A 14,677-nucleotide genomic window follows, 5' to 3' on the forward strand; every position below is an offset into this window, starting at 1 on the left:
ACAATAGTAATAGAATAACAACTCCCTTAAAGAAAGCTTGTTAAGTAGGCAGTTTCAATGGTCAAGCAAGAGGCTCCTTCTGATTATTGATTAACCAGGTGTGGGTTTTTCCAGAGTTTGCAGCCTTGAGGCCCCACTAGACATTCCCTGGGCACATCTTGCTCTTCTAAAATGCATGTATCAGCCACTTCAACACAATTCTTACCAGGAAGGATGCAGAATCAAGCTGCCCTTTCTGTGGCACCCCAAATCTCCTCCCCTCCTGCCTTGGTCAAGCTGAGACAGCTGACTAGGCTGCTTTTAGCAATAAGCCATAGTCGTTTCAGGCACTTTACTGGTTTGCCGAAATCTCCTTGTACAACTCAGGCTTAATTTTACTTTGCAATCACAAGAGTTGGCATGTCTGCTATAACTCCATTTGACATACACGCTCCTCCAGGTGACATAACTGAGAGAAATGCATATGCAGGCAAGATGGGAGTTATCAGTTGCAAACACTTCTTTATGCAGAAACCAGGATGTTAAATAATTCCTCTTGTGGTATGAAGTATGCAGAAATGGCACAATCCTAAAGTATAATTTCTGATTAATTTTGCCCTGAATTAAGAATTGTATTTAGATGAGCAACTGTAGCTTTTATTCTCTTGCACTAGGATAGAAAAATCCCATTGCTGTTTAAGTGTCAGCATCATGATGCAAAACACAATGGAAGGTGCTTCATGTATCAGCATAGTAATGCAGAAAGCAGACTTATCTAGGAGAAAGCAGACTTGTCTGGCAGAAAAGTAATTTTGGGTGTCAATATGTTAAACTCTGTTGGGAGGATAGGCAGAAATGAGATGGACTGTTGTCATGCTGGAAGATGTTGACAGATGTTAAGATGGAAGGTGCTAATTGGTGCTATCAAACTTGTTGCTTGATCCATAAACAATTGCAGAGGTGCTTGAAGTGGTAACTGTACTAATCACATGGTCCACGCTTTTGGTTTTCTGATTTCCCCCCAAAATCAATAGGGTTGAAGCCATTAGTACCTAGAACATTGCCTGAAAAGTTGGAATTGAGTGGATGTGGCAGTCAAAAGACATTGTTTCACAAACAGACAGACAGCAAAGAGTAGTTGAGTTGACTGTAAGTCCACCACGAGCTCAGCCAAGTTTATATTTACACTCTGACTCACTACTGCAATACTTTATAGTTTTATTCCAGTGGTTATAGTGCAAATCCATCAGCATAAAATTGGAGTAACACTGTGGTAACTCAAGCTCTGCCTACTGCACAGCTCAGGAACAGAAGCTTTTGGGGCTTAAACAGGTATTCTTTCTAGGAGCACAAAAAACATCAGTATCTATAATGAATTCTAACTAATAATTTAATCACTAATAAAGACACATTTACACTTGTCACATAGATAGCTAATTCAGAAAGATACTACAATGATGAGCACTAATAAAAACTGTAAGATTACCACAGCTGTGAACTGATGAAAGAACATTGGCAAATCTTTTTACGCATTCCTTTCCCATGGTTCAAGGTAATCCAAGCCAAGATGTGCAAAAATTTCTTCCTCACTTTTGGCTTTGAGAAATATCTTCTGTAAAGGGAGGGGGGAAAGGTTAGTATGATCATTTTTGATTATTTAAATTAATGCGTTTGCTTTTTGAAACTTAGGTTAGTCATTTTTTGCCTTCTCCACCCTCACTCCCACCCATAAGCAACTCTTTTTTCTACTACCACATCAATCTGCACAGTGATGACCTCAGAATGTGGGAGACGGTAAGCAGACTGATTCCTTATCCTGCAAAAGTGGAGCCAAACTGCTTGTTGCTTTCAACCCCAGTGACTAGTTTACATCTTTTTGTGCTGATTTACATTTCAAGGCTAACTGCATAAGGATTAGGACTTCATTTTTTAAATGAAAGTTAAGGTTTTCCTCCAGGGTCGACTTTCCTAAGCTCATCAGTGCTTATAGTGAAAATAGCACTATTCTCAAAAGATGTGTTCAAGCCAATTCCACACAGTTACACTAATTATGGGCAAAACTCAGCATGTCAGAGCTTTCCTAATTCCCATTACTTATACAAAGAAATGTCATGTGCCTGGAAAACTGGGCTGGAAATTTTGTGGGACTAGGCAGCTACAGTTAGAATTTTTCCCCAATAAAGTTGTTACCATAAAATTCACATTTGCTTTCACATATGGGTATTTTATATTGTATTGTAACATGCTGGCACAGAAACCAGGCGTAAGCATTTACTCTTTAAAGAAAGAAAACTAGAAAATCTGACAGCTAAGTGGTATGGACAGCTAAGTGGTAGTTGTGTATTGTTTTCATAACTGTGCTGCTGTATAAGTTAAAGATACAAAGCTTGCAGTGCAGATGAACATTAAAATATAGTGTGGACCCTATCTTTGGAGAAGTTACCACTATCACCTGGGAGTGCTGTATAGTTCAGATGTGCTTTAATCAGAACCCCAGATCTGAACAACCTCAAACTTTGGGTCCATTAAGAATCCAGGGCCAGAGTCTCTTGTCCACCAAGTTCACTTTGCAGGGCAAAATGAACTTAACCTGGCTGGAGAACACAATGAGGGGAAGGGGCACACAGGGGGGGTAGGGAGGAAAGACTAGGACGAGATCTGGGGAAGAGAGGGAAGGGTAGGGGGTGTGGAAGAGCAAGATTTCTCCACACCTGGATTCTTTGCTCATAAAAGGTTTACACCATCAGCACAGTTTAAAGTTAGGCCTATGCAACTTTCAGTCATGCCAGGGCCAGGTAAAACAAAATCAGGGAGCTACAATAGGGTCCCTGTCAGCCCCACCCTTTCTGGTGCCCAAGCTTTGCTCAGTGGAGAATTGAGCACCCAAACTTGAATGTGTTCCATATTTCAGTTGGGTCCTACCTTCAGCATAGATCCAACTGAATCAAAGTCTAAGTGCAACACTTTCATTGTTGGGGTGTTTGAAATTAAGATCTGGATCCAATTTTTGCAGCTTGGGCCCATATTTCATTGACCCAGATCAGCTTCAACAGCCAGGTCAGTCAAACTAGCAACTTTCTTAACAGCTGTTTTGCAGGACTACAGAACACAATGAGACAGTTCAATGTTCTAGAAAGGTTATGAGGGCTAAATCAAATGGCAGAAGTTAGACACTTCAGAATGAAACTATAATCCTTTAAAGTTTCAGTGAACTCAACAGGGGAAAAGATATGTGGTTCCCATTTCACCGTTTCAAAATTATCAACCTACTGACAAGGTATTTATGTAAAGTTCTCTCAGTTTGCAGTTGAACCTATTCAAGGAACCTAAGTCATTTCTCTCTCAGCAAATTACTGTCACGTTGTGTAACAGTGTGTAACGTGTTTAACATTTTTCTGAACTGGAAACATAAACTTATCTTAATGTGCAAACATCCAGACATTCTAATTAACAGTCATTTATGCTCTATTAAATAAATAGTAAGTATTTATTCTATATTAACGGTACATAATTTTGAATATAAAGATATTTTTAGAAACTGTGCACAAAATTTTATAGCCAGATCTCTTTAAACCCATTTACTTTTTGTTGGTCTCTACTTTCCTGGTGCAGCCTGTCTACACTGGTTCCTACCAGGCATGGGATCTACTTGGTTAAGTCATGTAATCCAATTATTTGGTCTTTATTCCACAGTTTTGTTACTGGGAATGTTTGTGTACCAATTGCACTGCACTATGGGCCTGATCCAAAGCCCATTGAAGACAGTGGCAGCTTTTCCACTGGCTTTACATTTGGCCTTGGTGTAAACAGATGTAGATCCATTGATTTCAATAACGCTTTCCCTGGTTTAGACCTAGTACTATGTATATTGATGGTTCATGATTTGTACATAATGGTAACAAAACTTCACAAGGTATGTAGAATTGTTTACCTCATAACATAACTATGTCTGTATGTCTAAGGAGATATCCTTTGCAAGTAAGTTACAGGGGAGGAGGGATAGGTCAGTGGTTTGAGAATTGGCCTACTAAACCCAGGATTGTGAGTTCAATCCTTGAGGGGGCACTTAGAAATATGAGGCAAAAACCTGTCTAGGGATTAGCCCTGCTTTGAGTAGAGGGTTGGATTAGATGATCTCCTGAGGTCCCTTCCAACCCTGATACTCTATGCTAAAACTCAAGGGAAGGATTTGGCCCACTGGTTCAGAGATTTCTTTTGCTCCAAATGGAAGAAGCTTGACACTCATTTTTGTTTTAATAATAAGAAGAAGCATGGAGTCCTGATTTTTAATGGAGGAGGGAGACTGTCCAACCTCCAATTTTTGCATGTGAAGTTTATAGCATATAAAACATCCAAACACTGGCAAGGTGCCCACAGGCACAGAGTTGGAAATCTATTTTCTACAGTATAAATATGCAGCAATTATCAAGCATCAATTTTAATTATATTACAATTGTATCTGCAATAACAGAGGCTACTTTTCCAAACACAAGCCCATTACATTCCATTACTTTTTAAATGTAGTTTAAATCTTATGTTCTGAAATATGCGAGAGAGATACAAAAAAACCTCATTAGAAAAAGATATTCTTTCCCATATGGGAGAAATGTAGAAATGACAGAAAAGACAAAATCTAAGAAGACAACAAAATGAGAACACCTTAAGTATCCCTTAAATCTTCGCCCAATACTATAATGGCATCCCAAATATTTCTTCTCCAGAAAATGATATATTACAACTGAGTTACAAAACATCAGGTGTGCAGTCTTCCAAAACTGCAACACATTTCCAAGCAACAGCACTACTTTCTGGGCTGCTGCAGTACTTCTGGGAATAACATCAAAAACCTAGTGGCACCTACCATCCACTATTATTTGAAATGTGGGAGGGTAACCAACTAGGTATGCTGATGATCATGGTAATTGGAGGAACGCACATTTTCCTAAGCCTACTTGTCTCCTTTCTCTCTTTATTGAGTTATTTCTAAAAGGCAGGATTTTGTCACTCACTTGTGGATAATGGAAGAGAGGAAAACATGAATGGATCACAGCATATCTGCAGCACTGTCTCACAATAGATTAAGATGATCAAATATTAATTTTTACATAAATGCTGAGTGCACTGTGTTTTGACTGTATAATAAAGATTTTTCAGTTTAACAAACTGATAAAATCATCCACTTAAAAAATCAAAAAGCAGGCAAAATAATGATATTTTTCCACCTCCATGTGGGAGGATGGGACTTGAATGATTATTTTTTTTAAACATCCATGAATAATTGCAGAAACCCAAGATGCGTTTTTAAAATGTGTGGCCATCTGTTATGGATGGTCTTTAGTGGAAGCACTTCATGTCTTCTGGACCTCAAACTACTTGCCATTTCTGTTGCACAATAGAATTGCACTTTTAAGTTTGTTCTCTCACCCTACTTACGAAATAGCATGTTTATGAGTACTACTCATCTCATTTGCTTGACAGGAATTTTTTAATACAAGAAGTTGATGCTGACAACTGTTCTTAGTAGCTACAGCCCATGTCTCTAAATGAATCTCTAGTTGGTACCTGCCAACTACTTTAGCTGTTTGAGTGGTATTAATGTAAATCATAACCTATTATGCTGCCTCTTTGTCAATCTGTACTGAACTAATACAATGATGCATATTTGATTATTACAATCAGCAATCAACCCTGTTCTTTTCCTTTTTGTTTCTCCCTTACCCCTGGGTCTCCCTCCCCCCCTCCCCCACACACTCCTTTTTGCTCAGAAGTAGTAAATAATGAACTGCCTGTCTTCTTATGAATTTTTTGTGGCTTTTTACCAAAGTTCAACAGAACCAAGCTGCATTCCCAATCATCATCATCATCAATTAAACTTACAAAAAACAATGGGTTGTAGCAGCTGATATCTCTTGCCTCTTATCCCATTTGATCAATTCTGTTATTCCAGTGGATGGAAAATATTAAAATTGTGGTTGCAAACATGACCATTAACTACACTTAATGCAGATTAATCTACCTTCCAAATGTTTTCTTGTGTGAATTGCTACTTCTTATTTTTCATTTTGGCATTAATGATCAATAAGATCTTTTATAAATTGTGAAGCACTATGTGATGATTTCCTAATTCCTGATTCCCAAAGTTCAATCAGATGTCATGCTATTTTTATTATTATCTTTTTAAAACTCATTTAATTCTATGAAACCAGCTAGACGAAAACATCAATATCTAAATAAGAATTATAGTATTAGTTAAATAAATCATATGGGTGTGCAGCTTTTGGGACTGAGAGGCAATTTTTGTAGGGGGTTATAGATATCATTTAAATAACATGAAGAGTTATAAAGCATTCTGGTTCTTTCCACGTCTGTGGCTCACAACTTCCTTCTTCCATTTTATAGAGAACTTTTGTGTGTAATATTAACCTTTTTTTGTCCAGTCTCTTGACTAGGCCAACACATATACAGACCTACTAGTTCCTCATCTGGGGTGACTAGACAGCAAATGCGAAAAATCGGGACGGGAGCGATAGGAGCCTATATAAGAAAAGACCCAACAATTGGGATTGTCCCTATACAATTGGGACATCTGGCCACCCTATCGTCAGCATGTAAGGGGGAATTCATCCAATACAATACAGGTAGAAGGGTAAGATGGTCCGAAGAAAGCAGAGATTGGTGAAGATCACCATGTGGAAAATAGTTTTTATACAAATAGAAAGCAAAGGACTTTCTAAAATATTCAAATTAAAACCAGCCTGTAGATACTGTCCAATAGGTCTAGCTTATAAGAAACCCCACAATTTCAGTTATACTAACCTAGTTAGATGCTTGTATGAGTTACTTTTTAAGAGTGCAAGTTTTGTAAAAGGGTTTAAGGCACAAACATACAGTGTTGTCCTTGAATATCTGGCATGAGATTATGATTCTTTACCTGGTCTTCTATTTCTAATAGGTTGTAGTCATTGCAAAGACACCCTGACCTGTCAACTGCGTTCACTCAGGTAGCATTCAAAATAGACACAAATTCACATCTGTTCCATGCAAACGTACCAGTACATCTCACTATTATTATAAATAACATAGAGTAAAAATACTGAGCAAAAGAGGTACTAGAAAATGTTACATAAGATAAACATTCCTCACTATAGGACTTTACCTCAGATTGTTTCCCATCTTCAGCAGTTCAGAAGTGAGCTTGTATGCCACGACTTAACTCATAAAATACCCACCTAGCACGTACAATTTCATAGCACCCAACACACATCATCCAATTAATAAAAGTGGATTTAGTTCTTGCAAAAGATGTCAAACTAACAGCACTGGAAAGTGAGGTCCTCAGAGTAAGCTCTCACACATTCCTCACTTGCTTTCCTTAATCCTGAACAGGAGTCATCTGGTGGAAGGATCAGATGTTCATTTTTTCTGTACCCATTATTTAACTAATTGGCTTATCAGAGGTACTGCTAATTAAGATGATAATACCATCCATGATGAGGATTAGACCCTAGTTCCTTAGAAAACAGTAGACTAAGACCACCAGCTTGGTTCACATAGGCCACCAAAAAGCCATTAGCTCTTATTTTAAACTACACATACTGCCCCTCACCACTACCCTTCAATATATTTGGGAGTCTCATACTTGATCTTGCTTGACTTATACAGCCAAGATCTTTCTCAGAGTGAAGCATCTGGTCCCATACCTCATTTTTCCTACAATTAAGGTAGCATTGGCTCTTTAGCTGCTGAAACTATTAGTCCTGTAAAAATGCAATGGGCACAGTATTGGGTTACATTATCCCATGGAACCTATAAAATATGGAGAAGGTGGAGGCAGAATGCCAACTGGGATACAAGACCCCTTGAGGCCCTAGGCTTTGAGGTCTATGAAAGATCTGGTTCTCACGTACTTTTTTTTACTGAGCAGATTGTGGAGGAAAAACAGAAAAAATATTTTTGAGAATAGTGTAACAAATTGCAAAGAAAATATGCAGTGTTTAGCCTAGCTTTGACTTTTAGGTGTGCATCAGAGAATATCATGCATTTACTCATTCCAGTCTTCCCTTTGTATCCCAAAATGCTTATATATTCTGAAATGAGAAACTCTTGCGTATAGCGTTCTTAGTGATTTTCTCATTTAAACCTGATTTACACTCAGTAATTTTCATGTACAAGGTGGTATGTGACATCTACCTACATTAACTTAATTAGTACACATTTTCCATTCATTTTAAAACTAAAAAGTTAAATTTAATTGGCAGCATAATTATTATTATTTTTACAGTATTTTCAATATATTGGATAAATACCAGGCAGACAATATACTCATAACAGCTCCAGCACTACTTGAGTCATCACAGTGGGAGTAAGCAAGACAGTAACAAATGAATAGATAGAAAAATGTAGATGGACTGCCATTTACAAACCTGGGAGTCTACTGCTCAGTGTACTTGGAAATGAGCTATTTTCAAACCAGTTTTGTCCCATTTTCCCCTTTGGGTATGTCTACACTACGAAATTAGGTCGATGCTATAGAAGTCGATTTTTAGAAATTGATTTTACACAGTCGATTGCGTATGTTCCCCCTAAACGCATTAAGTTGGTGGAGTGTGTTCTCACTACCATGGCTAGCATCGACATACGGAGTGGTGCACAGTGGGTAGCTATTCCACAGTTCCCGTAGTCTCCACTACCCATTAGAATTCTGGGCTAAGCTCCCAATGCCTGATGGGGCAAAAACATTGTTGCGGGTGGTTTTGTACATGTTGTCAGTCGCCTCTCCCTCTGCGAAAGCAACGGCAGACAATCATTTTGTGCCTTTTTTCCTGGGTTACCTGTGCAGACGCCATACCATGGCAAGCATTGAGCTCGCTCAGCTCACTGTCACCACTGTTATGGGCAAGTCTACTGTGGGGGTTGCTGTGATCCAAGTAGCCAGCAATCACTGATGTTCCGTTATCAAGGGTAGTGACTCTGGGAAATGTACGGGCCTTTTTAGATTTTAGGTGCATTATATTCCTGTCCTTTGTCGCTGGTGAAGAAGTCCTGCAGCCGTACATTCCAGTCCGGTTGGTGCTGTAACACCCCATAGCTCTTCTGTGGTTGACATATGTAACAGCTCCAGGGCTCTTGCTCTTTTGCCTTGGCCGAGGTACCTTGCCCTACCAGGGCCTTCAAGCATTTGACACAGAAGCACCTGCAGCAACTCCTTGCCTTTGCAGCAGTAGGACTGGTACCTGTCCTCGTCAGACATGTAGCTTGGCAGAGGGTTCTGGGAATGTCTTCCCTGCCTGGCTCCTAGCAGCCTCCAGGGCATGGTGTATGGCTCCACCACCTCCCCTCCAACTCTGCTCTCCTGCTCCCCAGCGATGAGCTCAGGGTATCTGTTCTGGTCCTCTTGGGTGCTGCTGGCAGACATGGTACTGCTGTTCTGGGAGGGCTCCTTGGAATCCTCCTCAGAGAAGTCGATCAGGGGCACAAGGACAGACATGGCCATCCTCCTCTTAGAGCACTGAATGGGAGCCAGAGACTCCAGGTCATTCTCTTTAAGTTTCATCTCATGGAGATTCAGTCCTGCCTGGAATATCATGCAAGCTAGAGCCTTCTGCCTCAGGCTGCTCTCCTGGCAGCACCACGTGGTTGCACCTGCCCCAGCCTACCCCTTGCTCCCATGGCTCATGAAGCCTGGACAGTAGTAAGGAGCAGTTCAACTATAGGCTGAGCAAGTGCAGAATGGTGGTAGAATGTGCCTTTGGACATTGGTGCTGTTGGTCAGACCTCAGCGCAACCAACATTCCCATTGCTATTGCCGCTTGCTGTGTGTTCCATAATATCTGTGAGAGTAAGGGGAGATGTTTATGGCAGGGTGGGAGGTTGAGGCAAATCACCTGGCATCCAATTTTGAGCAGCCAGACACCAGGGCAATTAGAAGAGCACAGCAAGGCACGCTGCGCATCAGAGAGGCTTTGAAAACCAGTTTCATGACTGGCCAGTCTTTGGTATGACAGTTGTATGTGTTTCTGCTTGATGCAAACCCTCCCCCTTTGTTGATTTTAATTTCCTGTAAGCCAACCAACCTCCCCCCTTTCGAAATAAAGTAACTATTGTTTTGAAACTATGCATTCTTTCTTTCTTAATTAAAAACAAAAATGAGATAACGGACAAGGTAACCTGGTTGTGGGGGGGAGGAGAGAAGGACAAGGCCACATTGCTTATTGTAGTCACACTAAAAATCAAACTGTTTGAATGACAGACTTCTGTTGCTTGGGTCATCCTCTGGAGTGGAGTGGCTGTGGAACATGGGGAGGAGGGTAGGCGGTTATACAGCGGATGCAGCGGGGGTCTGTGCTCTTTTTGGCTTTCCTGCAGCTCCAACAGACACTTCATCATGTCCATTTGCTCCCCCAACAAATGCTTCATCATGTCCATTTGCTCCCACAACAGCCTCAGCATCATGTCCTGTCTCCTCACTTCCTGCTCACTTAATTCTTTCCTGGCCTCTGCCACTGAATGCCTCCATGCATTAAGCTGTGTCCTATCAGTGCAGGAGGACTGCATGAGCTCAGAAAACATGTCATCGTGAGTGCTTTTTTTCACCTTCTAATCTACAATAACCTCAGGGACAGAGATGATAGGGGGAGCATAGAAACATTCTACAGCCTACGATTCTGGGGGGATGGCATGGTCACCTGTGCTGCTGAGTTCGCCATGCTGACCAAACAGGAAATTAAATTAAAAAGTTCCCGGGGCTTTTCCTGTGTACCTGTCCAGTGCACTGGAGTTCAAAGTGCTATCCAGAGTGGTCACAATGGAGCACTCTGGGATAGCTCCCAGAGGCCAATACAGTTGATTTGCATCCGCACTACCCCAAATTTGACCCAGCAAGGTCGATTTTAGCACTACTCCCCTCGTCGGGGAGGAGTACAGAAGTCAATTTTAAGAGCCCTTTAGGTCGATGGAACAGGGTTGGTTGTGCTGACGCAGTCATTTTTAAATCGATCTAACACAACTAAATTCGACCTAACCCAGTAGTGTAGACCAGGCCTTTGGGAAAACATGGTCTCCCTAGGATACTATAATGCAGCTCAAATGTATCTTGCCCAGCAATTTGCACACCCTCTGTCACTTTACTATGGATATATCTTCCAAGATGTCAGTTTGATCTCTTTACAATATCTATTCAGAACTAAACAAAGACCTTGCAGACCTCTTTGAGATTTGAAACTACTTATCCAGACGTGAAAGGCCAGTGCATTAAATGGCAAGTTACAGGAGTAACACACTGACATCTTCAAAGATCTACTATTTAAACATTAGACCATGAGTGATTGGTTAGAGCAAAAGTGCAAGGTTGTTCGGTTATTTGTTCTCTATCTGCCCTCCCTTGTCCAAATAGCATCCTCACCACTGACAGAAATATAAATATCTATAAATTATCTATTCACTCACTGCAATTCTCATTTAAGGATAGCAGTGCTACATGAACCAAAGCACAGTCATCCGGTGGAATCAATCAAGATGTCCTAATAAAAACTGGAGTCTGCGAATTGGAGTAACTGTAGATTGTTATCTGAAAACATCAGCTCAGTGTGCAGCGGCAGTCAAAAAAGCTAACAGAATGTTAGGAATCATTAGGAAAGAGAGAGATAATAATACAGAAAATATCATAAAGCCAGTGTATAAAGTCCATGGTATGCCCACACCTTGAATACTGTATGCAGTTCTGGTCACCCTATCTCAAAAAAAGATATATTAGAAATGGAAAAAGTACAGAGAAGGGCAACAAAAATGATTAGGGAGTATGGAACAGCTTCCATCCGAGGAAAGACTAAAAAGAGTGGGACTATTCAGCTTAGAAAAGAGACAACTAATAGCAGATATGATAGAGGTCTATAAAATCATGAATGGTATGGAGGAAGTGAATAAGGAAGTGTTATTTACCCCTTTATATAACACAAAAACCAGTCACCCAATGAAATCAACGGGCAGCAGGTTTAAACAAACATAAGGAAGTACTTCTTCACATATCACACAGTCAACTTGTGGAACCCATTGCTGTGGGATGTTGTGAATGCAAAAGTATAATGGCTTAAAAAAAATTAGATACATTCATGAAGGATAGATCCATCAATGGCTATTAGCCCACATGGTCAGGGATGCAACCCCATGCTCTTGGAGTCCCTAAACCTCTGACTTCCAGAAGCTGGGACTGGACACCTAGGCGTGGATCGCTCAATAACTGCCCTGTTCTGTTCATTCCCTCTGAAGCATGTGGCACTGTACACGGTCATAAGACAAGTATCAGAGGGGTAGCCGTGTTAGTCTGGATCTGCAAAAGCAGCAAAGAGTCCTGTGGCACATTATAGACTAACAGACGTTTTGGAGCATGAGCTTTCGTGGGTGAATACCCACTTCGTCAGATGCATGTGATGTCATAAGACAGAATAAATGGACCATTGGTCTGACCCAGTATGGCCATTTTTATGTTCTTATGACTATGGATGCAGAAAAACAAGTGGAGCATTATTATTATACTAATCAAATGGAAACCTAAGTAATTGCCAAGGGTAAACAAAGCTAACTAGAGAGCTGAAATGGCTAGTTTCCTACAATCATAGTCTAACTGGCAAAATAATATACGTAACTCACTTTGGCACCTACCAAATTAAGCATTCAAATGTGAGATGTATTTGCTGTAGAAAGAATCACAGTAAAAACAAACAACTTGTTAGGGCACCAGCTTATTTCTCATCTGAATGTTCTTTTTTTACTTTTTAAATAAATTAGGATGTAAAATCAAACTTTTCAGTCAGAAAAAAAAACAAAAAACTTTGAAGGTCCCAGTCAAACTATATGAAGTCTGACTGGTAGGCATTTCTGACCTGACCAAATGTTCATTGTAACAGGCAAGTATTTATAGGCTGAAGGTTTTTTTAAGGTAAGTAAGATGAACTAAGGGAAACATGGCAAATGAGAAACATAAGTACCGTGGATGCAGTATCGATGTTATAAATAATATTGATAGTGTTTAACTGACTTCCGTTGCCTCTGCCAACTAAGCCATCTTCACCAAGACTACTGATGAAACACACCGGCGAGTGTAGATTACACTAACATTCTAGGACTCTGAGGAGCCATTTTTAATTAAATCAGCCTTTTACAAAGGGCTTTCCCTTTTGCTCCAAAATATGGCATTTTCCTAAAATCATTCTGGTCCCAGGATGAAGATTACTCCATCTTGAATTTTCCCCTTTTGCATCTCTTTCTATTTCCTGTTGGTTTATATATATATATATATATATATATATATATATATACATACACATCCCTTTCAGTGTTACAGTTGGTTTTATTTCCAAATTAAAATGTACTTAGATATATTTGTATTAGTAGGGAAAGAATCATCTGCCTTCCCAATAAAGATCTTTCACTTGCTCGTGCGTTCATCTATGTTAATATGCAAACAGTCTTGATGAGCAGGCTGATGATTTTTGCACAGGATAAAATTTATTTTCTTTAACTTATGCTTAAAAAAAAATCCTCCTGATGAAAGACTCACTTGATACTTGAACAGCATGTGCAAGCCTCAGACTGCAGCCATGATTTCTTTACCTGCTTTGGAGATTTTTTAAAACATTATGTAATTATTTTCAGACTCACACCCCTGTGTATCACCTCAAAGGAATTTAGATATTCGACTAAAAAAATATTCTATTTTATTGCAGGAAAAATATTTGGAAAACACCTTGTCTTCAACAAAAAGCACTGAAGTTTTTATGTTCTGTTATAGCTTTTCTAGTATTTTTTTAAAACTGCTGCAGCTCTCTTCAGCATATCCAGTAATTACACTTTACAAGAGTAGGGTTATGGCAACAATAAAGTGGTTGCCTCAGACCACATAACATCTGTGAAAATCTTAGAGACATCAATAATGGACATAAGAAAGTAAGCTTCAACAGGTGCAAGAGTCACCATTATCAGTGTGCATATCTGAAAGAACAGAGAAGACAGGCACTGTCAACGTCTTTCTAAAAGGTAACTGCAGTTCACAGATTTTTTGCTTGATGTATTGTTATTAAATGTAATATGTGACATTAGCCTAAAGCAATTTCTTCTAACCCACAAAGGATTGAGAAAGAAAGAAAGAAAGAAACAGTCTCTCAAAAGCCTGAACTTAGTCCCTTTTTCAGTTATCAGACTTTTAAGGAAGAGGGAGTATTGGGCTTACACATCAAATTCTGCAAAAACACAGATGAGATTTGCTGGAGGGTAAAAGTTAAAAACAGACCAAGAAACAGACACTTTTCAATTATCTTAGCAGTTAACAAAGTTGGGTGAAAAGTTTCACATATAAAATTAAACCAGCATCCTTTTGGCCCCCTTTGTAGGGGGAAAAATCATTTGAGGGTTACATTTTGTTGCGAGGATTTTTGCCTACCAGAAATTAGAAACAGTTCTTGGGTACAAACCTATTATGTGTGTGTGTGCACGCACACCAGTTATACTAATGCAATTCCAGTTATTTCATATTTTGAGAGCCAAATGAATGTTCCCAGGATTGACAATATACAAATCCACTAGACAGAGAGAAATAGAGTACAGTAAAAACAATATGCCACAGAGCAGTGAAAAATGCTCTCTCATGTAGAAGTTATGTTTTGGGAACTGGAAGGCAAAATATCTTGATTTCCGTGTCTTTCTT

General features: G+C 39.6%; 1 protein-coding gene across 1 annotated transcript in view; it reads right to left on the reverse strand.

The window, feature by feature from the left end:
* Nucleotides 1-280: 280 nt before the first annotated feature.
* The window catches only part of DNTT (DNA nucleotidylexotransferase), a 148,769-nt gene continuing 134,372 nt past the window's right edge, over nucleotides 281-14,677 (reverse strand). The window contains exon 11 of the mRNA XM_030569632.1: nucleotides 281-1,591. Within this exon, the coding sequence (XP_030425492.1) occupies nucleotides 1,505-1,591 (87 nt within the window). The 3' untranslated portion in view covers nucleotides 281-1,504. The remainder of the gene's footprint in view (nucleotides 1,592-14,677) is intronic.

This window comes from Gopherus evgoodei, chromosome 7, assembly GCF_007399415.2.
Source record: "Gopherus evgoodei ecotype Sinaloan lineage chromosome 7, rGopEvg1_v1.p, whole genome shotgun sequence".
Classification (NCBI taxonomy): Eukaryota; Metazoa; Chordata; order Testudines; family Testudinidae; genus Gopherus; species Gopherus evgoodei.